Source organism: Cololabis saira, chromosome 3 (genome assembly GCF_033807715.1).
Source record: "Cololabis saira isolate AMF1-May2022 chromosome 3, fColSai1.1, whole genome shotgun sequence".
Taxonomy (NCBI): Eukaryota; Metazoa; Chordata; class Actinopteri; order Beloniformes; family Belonidae; genus Cololabis; species Cololabis saira.
In genome coordinates, this window is record NC_084589.1 from 16,789,745 (window position 1) to 16,799,154 (window position 9,410).

The window sequence follows — 9,410 nt, forward strand, 5'->3', positions numbered from 1 at the left end:
CCTCTCTGGAGCCAGACAGACGCGCACACATATAACCAGCGTCCGGACATGTTTTCAAAATAAAAGCCGTGACGCGCTTCAGCGCGACCCGAGACGGTTTCATATACAAGTATCCGTTTCAACCAAAGATTAAGGAAACTCACTTTAAAATATTGCACTGCAAAAATTCAAAATCTTACCAAGAATATTTGTCTTATTTCTAGTTAAAATGTCTCATTTTTAGTCAAAAAAATCTCATTACACTTAAAACAAGACTTGTCACTGGAAAAAACAACAATTTTCACCTTTTTCAAGTAGATTTTCACTTAAAATAAGTAGAAAAATCTGCCAGTGGAACAAGATTTTATTGCTTGTAATGAGAAGATAAATCTTGTCCCACTGGCAGATTTTTCTACTTATTTCAAGTGAAAATTTACTTGAAACGGGTGAAAATTGTCAAATAACAAGTTATTTTTCTGGTAATGACTCTTGTTTTGAGTGTAATGGCTTTTTTTGACTAACAATGAGACATTTTAACTAGAAATAAGACAAATATTCCTGGTAAGATTTTGAGTTTCTGCAGTGTGCATAAAGTGTACCCGGTTGCAGAATTCCTGAAAAAAAGAGTCAAGTTCAAAGTTGATCAATGTGCTTTCTGTAATGTAGCAGATTAAACTTTAGAACATATGTTTTTCCTGTGTCCAGTGTCCAGAAACTTCTGGTTAGAATTAAGAAACTGGTTAGTACTTAGATAGAGGACATACCAGTCTTTGATATCTCTCATATCTTTTTTCTATATAGATAACTTGAAGTCGAATGTATCTGACATAATAAATATAGTTATTCTCATGGGTAAATATCATATTCATTGTAATAAGTGGAGGAATAGCAAACCCTCCTTTGATTGGTTTTTAAATGATTTTAAATTATTCTTATCCCTAAGAAAAATAGACTCCAACAAAATGGGTAAAAAGATTTGTGACGATATATCTTGTTTTCTGCTTTTTTGATGCATGCCTCAGTCCTTGCTCCTCTTTTTGGCACTTTTGTTTGCCTGATTTTAAATACTGTGATACTTTTATAGTTTGCACTTTATAAAAAACCCTGTTTGTCTTTTATTTCAATATATAGTTAATTGTTTATCTATATAGTTCTATATTTGACAGCATTTCATAGTATGTCTACTAAGTATACTATCATCCTTACGAGAAGATGTTTAATTACTGTTCTATGTTGTTTTATTGTGTTCAATAAAGAAGGAAAGAAAAGTATCCGTTTCAGTTGAAGGAATATTTGATTACTTTTAGGAAGGTCATCTAGCAGGCGTTTGTCCCTGCTGTTGGAAACATGCAGCCAAAGCAACTTTTAATCCTGTCCCAGTCGTCTCTTACAAACAACCTTGTACAGCTCTTATGGCTCTGTCACACATCAACAATGATAGATTTAGCCCACAGATGGATGTCAAGGTGTTTAAGAGATTCAAGAAAGTAATAACAGAAGGGAAACGAAGAGAGCAATGGTGTATAGTACATGATTGATGTGTCATCATCAGAATCAGAATCAGAATCAGCTTTATTGGCCAAGTTTGAACATGCCCGACAAGGAATTTGAATCTGGTTATTTCACTCACTGTACCCGGATTTAAAAAATAGCAAATAAATAAACAAATGTGGCACTTATTAACATATATACAATTAAAAAACTGAAAGGTGCAGCAGTATGAGGTAGACATGGTAATGACAGCTCTTAATAACATTTATACAATATTTTAAAAAGTGAAAGGTGCAGCAGAATGAGGTAGATATGATTATTGGAAGGTGCATTGATACAGCATATGATAGTGTTATTATAAATTACTGTTATTATTGTTATTGTTATTGCACGGAGATTGATTTCTCCGAGACTCTATTAGTTGTGAGAGTTCATCACATATCTTACAGCAGAACAACCCATTTGAGATGTCATTTAAGACTGAATTAGTACAAACTGTGGATTGTCACACTAAGCTTAGTAACACGATGAGCCTCATGTTATAAAAAATGTATTGCCCTATGTAAATTCACCTGACATGGTACAAAGAAATTAAACCTGCCCCACAGATCATGGCTATGATATCTAGCTATGGAGACCAAAACTACTTTCGAACCAGGCTGTAAATATGTTTATTTCTGCTGTAAATATTTTTATTTCTGCTGTAAATATGTTTATTTCTGCTGCAAAGTAGAACATTTAAACATGGCAGTCAGTGGAGATTGACCTGGAGCCAGCCCCTAGTAGGCTAGTGACAATGCCCCAAAAATTTCGACATACCCCTACCGGGGGTAGATCAAAACCTAACAATGTTTTTCCTCATCTCTAAGGTGTCCCATATATGAAATTGATTCTTAGGTTAAAATATTTTACTGCAAACATTGTTAAATTTATACATATTGTTATGCACCCCAAACCTAAAAAGAACCAAAATACAGTCTGGCCGTATGGGAGTTAAGATATATAAACTCATGTAGATTAATAACAGAAGCTCTGACAGCTTTGAAACTAGACATAATTGTGGTAAGGAAGTTGCTTTACCTATTAGAAAAACCTGGATGTGAATATCTTGATGTGTGTTACATATAAAGACCTTTGAACACTTTTTAAAAATAAGCGGACATGCAAAAAAAGAATATCTATGCAGAATGTTCTCATTTACTTTTTAGTTGCCTGGCCAGGAATTGTCATAGAAACACATATCATGGCTTGTTGGAAAGATGGGGTTGTGCTGAATCCAGTGATACCAAATATGTAAAGATACCATGCATAGGCAATGTAGTACATCAATAAATATATGAGGTGTCCCAAATTAAAGAAAGTGGTCAGTCACTGAACTGCAACCTTTGTTACTTCCAGGTTGGCCTCAATATGGAGGTGTGATTCTTGGCACTTGAGTGATACACAAATGTTGCAAGAGAAGACAGGGATGCGAGTCCAAAGTTAAGTTTGGGGGGAGTTTGTTGATAGTAGGGATGAGAGACTCAGAAAAGTAGCTGTCTCTTTCTAAAAATAATTAAGATTTATATTTACATGTACCGGTACTTGAAAATGATCTTAAAGTGTTTCCCAATCCTGGTCTCGAGGCCCCCTCCGTCCTGCACGTTTTAGATGGTACTCTGCTGCAGCAGGTGTTCTGAACCAGAGTGGCATCTTAAACATGCAGGACAGAGGGCCCCGATGACCAGGATTGGGAAACAATATATTACTTGGTGTTGCTTTAAACCGGGGCCTGTACATGTATGGTTTAATTTAAATACTGAAATGTACACTGATACAAATATTGTGCTTGATCTACTTAAACAAAATAAGTAAACTTTTTGCATGAGATTATTATGTAGATCAAGAAAGACTAGTCTTTGTATAAACTACTTAATTTTTTGTATATAAATAATACATTTTGCAAGTACAAAATTAAGTTGACTTTACTTGCAAAAATTAAGTTGACTTTACTTGCAAATTAATTTTGTACATACTAAAAATTAAGTAGTTTATACAAAGACTAGTCTTTCTTGATCTACATAAAAATCTCATGCAAAAAAGTTGCCTTAATTTTTTTAAAGTAGATCAAGCAAGATAGTTTTTACTGTGGTGTTCTACTTAAACAAATAAAGCATGTTTCATCTAAATGTTGGTCAATCTGCCCAATAGATTAAAATTGTTAAAGGAAAAGTAAATACAACAATGTCTTGTTTTTTGAACAAATGCAGATTAAGTTCAAAACTAGATGTATTCATGTAAAGCAACACACTTCATTTTTAATTGTTAATATCACAGATTTAAATATGTTATATTTACATGCACTTAGATTTATTTTTTTCAGTGTATTCTATATACATTGAGATCAAGTTTATCCACACCAAATTCCTTTTTTGTATATTTAAACGTGTCCAATAAAATTAATTCAGATTCTGAATTTGTCCATTTCACAAGTTGTTACAAAAAACAACAATAGCTTCTTTACAACACATAAACCTTTCATTTGACAAGTAAAGTGACTCTATTTCCTTTTTGATTTCGAGTATCTATCAGCAGCTTGACGCGGCGGAGCCACTTGTTTTTTCTACTTGTCCGGGAGTGATGGAAAGATGCTCTGCGCATGCGTACTAGCGGAGGCGGTTGCAGCCGCAGCAGTGGAGCGTCAGCTTCATCAGCTTCATCAGCTTCATCAAGTCAGCCGTGAGCACGCAGGAAGAGCAGCACACGTCCCCCTGATTATACCACAATAAGATTGTCGAAAAATAGCTCGAATAACAAAAGCAACACCAAAGCCGCAGATTAAAATACTAAAATCGTCGCCTCTTATTTATTGACTATAAACTCTGCAGTTCCATTACTTAATAAGAATTTTTTAAGGATAAAATGTGAATTTAACAAAAGTTAAACAGTCATTACAAAAGCTTTATTTTGACATCCCAGACAGGAATGCTGTGTCTCATATTATCGGAGACGTTTTCTTGGGTTTTAGCTATTTCACCGGCTTCTTTGCAGTCCGGGTGGTTATTTATCACTTATATGTTTTGTGCGGTTTATTGCTGTGACGGGTGAATGCAGCGCGCATGCTGCAGTGTGGTGTGCAGGTAGAGGAAGATGCGCTCCCTGGATCCAGCTCCATGACGGTGGAGAGATCCATCCCACAAAGGCCCCACAAAGATCACTGCTGCCATCCCATCATATGATAATGCTCCGAAGAGATGCAGGCTCCGATGGTGATCTCTTCTTATGCGTCTTTTCTTTCTCTTTCTTTCTTTTTTTAAAACGTTAATGCAGACACAGTTATTGTTTGAACGATGAAGATCTGGAGCACAGAACACGTTTTCAGGTTTGTTCACTCTCTGGTTCATTTTATTAGACATTCGTGAAACTGACTGACCTGCTTTGATGACAGCTTCAGCTTCAATAACTGACTTTAAAAAGCTTTTACTGTCGATAAAGTCCTCAACTGCAGGATCAATATCCCTGAACTTGTTTCCTATTGTGTAAGTTAGTTAGTTAGTATTTCGGTCAATCACAAGCATAAAAACCAACAAACAAGATAACAGACACCCACAGTTTTTTCCCTGGTCAAAATTGTGATTATTTTGACCCAAAAGGTCTGGGCTTGAAGCATAAAACTTATCTTGCCCACCTTTTAACATAATAGAATATACAAAAAGTACAAATAAAATATCATGAGGTTACACAAAATAATAATAATAGTAGTAATAGTAATAATAATAATAATAATAATAATAATAGCTGTAATAACTCTAATAATAATAATAATATTAATAATTATGATGATAATAATAATAATGATAGCTCTGAAAACAGAAAGTGAAAAGATGCTAAAGAAACCGACAAAACCAATTTAGGTTGTCATTTCATCTCATGCATGTGTGCATTCTTCTTTGTTTGATTATTGTGCTTCTATATATGTGTCCATTACCTTTGCTTTAAATAATATCTTGCTTTTGCGTATGCTTTTATTGAGTTTGCTAATTTAAGGTCGTTGTCTAATGAGTTCCACAGTTTTACTTCTAAAACGGATATATATCTGCCCTTTGTATTTGTTCTTACTGTTGTTGTCTTAAACATTGCACAGTTTGTCCCAGAGCAGCACTTACTGGATGGTTTTTTGATGTTGTTTAAGAGTTTTTGTGACCGCTGTCTATACCCGTTGTAATCTTGCCCTGGTTTCTGTGCAGTTACCCCTGGGAGACGGTGATCAAAGCTGCCATGAGGAAGTACCCCAACCCCATGAACCCCAACGTGGTGGGAGTGGACGTGCTGGACCGTAATCTGGATGGAGACGGCCGCCTTCACAGCCACAGACTCCTCAGCACAGAGTGGGGACTACCGGGTATCGTACGAGCGGTTAGTCATAAATGAGGACATGTAGGAAATACATGTATTTATATTTGTAGGATACATACAGGAGGTTAAAGGGGATCTATTATGGCAACTAATCGTTACGTTACGTAACGACGAGCGCAGAATCTGAACGGCTCGTAGAAGCCACATCACACTGGATGGCTCATCCGGGCGGCTGTACAGACACTGCAGAATTTGGTTGCTTTCCTCCTTCTCTGAGTTGGCAGGCTGAGGGGAGACCACTTTATATATGTTAAAGCAAGAGAAAACGTGTTTTTCATAATAGGTCCCCTTTAAGTGAGTCCAAACAATCATATCCAAGCATCTTCCATTGACTGATGTGTGTGTGTTCCATCCATCCATCCATGACCGAACTCCTCACCCTAACTCTAAGGGAGTCCAGCCACCCTGCGGAGGAAACTCATCTCGGTTTGTGTGTTTCTGTGTGCAGATACTAGGAACCAGCCACACCCAGACATATGTGAAAGAGCATTCCATAGTTGACCCGTCGGAGAAGAAGATGGAGTTGTGCTCAACGAATGTGAGTTCATGCAGAGCTTTTCACTTTGAGTCCACTTATTTACACAGTTCATTCAGAAATGTGCAGCCATGTCTACATCCACAGAAAAAGATGGAATAATATGTAAAATGTAAATAAAAACAGAATGTAATGATTTGCAAATACCATAAATCCATATTTAATTTGCAGCAGTACAGTAACAGTTGAGACATGGACAATTCAATTGGCACTAAAAAGAAAAACCTGGAGGGACATCTTGCATCAATTTAGAGTAATAATTTGTAACAGGTCGGTGACATGGTTGGGTATAAAAAGACAATCTTAGTATCTCTGAAGTAAATATGGGCAGAAGTTGACCAATTTGAAAAAAAACGGGGTCTACAAATTGTGAAACAGTTTCAGGATAATGTATCATAGCATAAAACTGTGACTAACTCAACATTTACGGAACAGAGGACAGAGGTGAAAATCAATATTTGATGCACATGATTCTGGGATGGAAATCACTGGATGGGCTCTTGAACACTTGAAGACATGACTGCTTAAGAAAACAGTTCACTGAGCCACCTTCAAAGTTGTATCCTGCAAATAACGTAGCCATATCTGAGCATGATGGGAGAAATGCCACTCTCTTCTCTGGGCCAAATCTCATTTAAAGAGGACTGAGGTGAAAACTGTCCTGTGGTCACACAAATTGAAATCTGAAATTCCTCTTGGAAAACATGGGCAGAGTAATCCATATGCACATCTGGAAAGTTAACATAGATGCCGTAAGATATATACAAAGTTTAGAGCAACATATGTGCCCTTCCCGCCTTTTTTCGGGGAAGGCCTTGCAACTTTCAGCAAGAAGATGAGAAACCTCATACGGCATCTATTGTAAAAGCTTGGCTCCCCATAGAAGAGTCCAGGTGCTGAACTGGCCTGCCTGCCGACCAGATCTTTTACACACTGGAAACATTTGGTGCATCATGAAACTGAGTCTGAGTTCAGTGTAAAAATCCTGGCTGCTAGAAATCTGAACGAACCTTTCCTTCCAGATTACTCTCACCAACCTCATATCGGTCGATGAGAGGCTTGTGTACAGACCACATCCAGAAAACCCTGCGGTGTAAGTATACTTCACATTACAGTTGATTTCTAAAAGTTATTTTGTTCATTTTGGGTTTTTTTTCTGTTGCATATATTTAAACGGCTTTCATAGTGTAACATAGAGACGGGGGCAAGAAGGAGCAAGACTTACAGAAGAGTTACAGTTCTTATATTCTCTCCTTTTTCTGCATGTCTCTGCCCTCCTACCCCTCCTTTTCTGCTCTTCAGCACTGTCCTGACACAGGAAGCCATCATTACTGTCAAGGGAGTCAGTCTGAGTAATTATCTAGAGGGGATGATGGTCAGGAGCATGTCTGCTAATGCCCGGAAGGTAATGGAAGAAAAACATGCATTTATAATTGTCTTCTGCTTGTTATTAAACATTTATTTAAAATATACAGATTTTGACGGATGACAGATTTTACCAATTTTACCTTTTAAAATTTGTACCAATTTACCTTTTTTTTTAAGGTATTGCAGCCTGTCAGCACTATGGTGGTTTTGCAAATCTCTTCTACATAGCTGCCTAAAATAACAGCGAGCAGGAATGTTGCAAATCAAATATTGTAATGTGAAAGACAAATAGCTTGAATGTCTGCTTCAAAAAGGCAATTCAAAGACTTTTGTTTCATTGAAAAAGACACAGGTTTGAAAATGAGCATCTGAGGAAAGTATTTTGACAAGAAGGGTGGAGAATTTCCTAAAGAGAGCATTTTTGTGCAACCGTAGGGCACGAGGCTGGGTTAGCCATGGTTGGGTCCTGTGTTACAGTCAGTAGCAAGGGCAGCATTCACTTCTATGACAAAATACTGGTCCAAAACAAAACTCACAATCTATGATGGAATATTTTAAAAGTGACAAGCTTAAAGTTTTGCCATTGATCTCACACTTGCCAAGTTTAAACATCCTGGAAAATCTATTCTCAGACTTCAAGAGATTGATACTTGCAAAACCAGCAAACGCTCTAAAATGAGAAGACGGTTTATAGTTATCTAAAATTATCTCTATTTATTAAAAATAATACTGGGGAAATTCCTCTTGGTGGGTACTTTTGAAAATCAATCCATCATTTGACTTTCTTAGCTATTGACACGTACTGACTGAACTTGTGCATGTGACTGCAGGCCAAATGTTGGAGCCAGAGTCAAGTAAAATACTGCCTGAGTTCACTTTGCATGTTCCTCCAAAGTGCTATCTCTGTTTCTGTCTTTCTGCGTGTCTCCTCTTTTATCTTTTCCTTCTCTGCGTAGGGCTGGGACGCCATTGAATGGATTATTCAGAACTCTGAAAGAGAAAACGTCCCTCTCTCCTGACATTTACTAACACTGGTAATTGTTTTCTTTGCTTTCCTTTCGGACCTTTTATTCTTCAATCCCAGCAGACATAAGAAAACCTGTAATGCCTCACATGACAAGATCATATCATATCATATGGTGTAGTGGATTACATGACACTTTGTGGTTATTTACTTGCTTCTTTAGGGCTCCAAGGTTGCCGTGACGACCGCTCTTCTCGGCCATACCTCATAGACAACTTTGGGTCGTCTGCATTTTCAGATCCTCTGCAAACAGCGTCTGAGAGGTCTCGCCTCATACCACCCGTCACAGCTTTGGCTGACATGACAGAAAGTACATTTCTGCCGAAGATGAATGGGTATTAAAGCATGTCGGAGTAGAGTTTACGGATTGTGGGGCCAAGTTTGGTAGATGTGAATCATCGCTAACAGTGCTCATTAACCTGTTAACTGTTTGAAGAAACAAAACAGAGATACATTTACTTACAAAGCCACACATTTACTTTGAACTTGTGCCAGATCTTTAGTGTAGAAACATACTTGATACAGAATATGTCACTAATGAAAGGTTACAATATTAAAGGAGAAGTATGATGTTGTTTTTTTCAAGAGTTGGCACTATTTCTTGAGGTCTGTGATACA

At 37.1% G+C, this 9,410-nt stretch overlaps 1 protein-coding gene across 2 annotated transcripts; it reads left to right on the forward strand.

Annotated features, from left to right (window-relative positions):
- The first annotated feature begins 4,428 nt into the window (after positions 1-4,428).
- On the forward strand, positions 4,429-9,410 carry prelid3a (PRELI domain containing 3A). 2 transcript variants are annotated; one of them, XM_061716374.1, is made up of 7 exons: positions 4,429-4,831; positions 5,697-5,865; positions 6,314-6,403; positions 7,423-7,493; positions 7,703-7,805; positions 8,725-8,802; positions 8,956-9,410. In XM_061716374.1, the coding sequence occupies exons 1-6, from the start codon at positions 4,800-4,802 to the stop codon at positions 8,785-8,787; spliced, it is 528 nt and encodes a 175-aa protein (XP_061572358.1). In that variant the 5' UTR covers positions 4,429-4,799; the 3' UTR covers positions 8,788-8,802; positions 8,956-9,410. The 2 variants fall into 2 exon arrangements, with proteins under 2 accessions (XP_061572358.1, XP_061572359.1); XM_061716375.1 differs by lacking the exon at positions 8,725-8,802.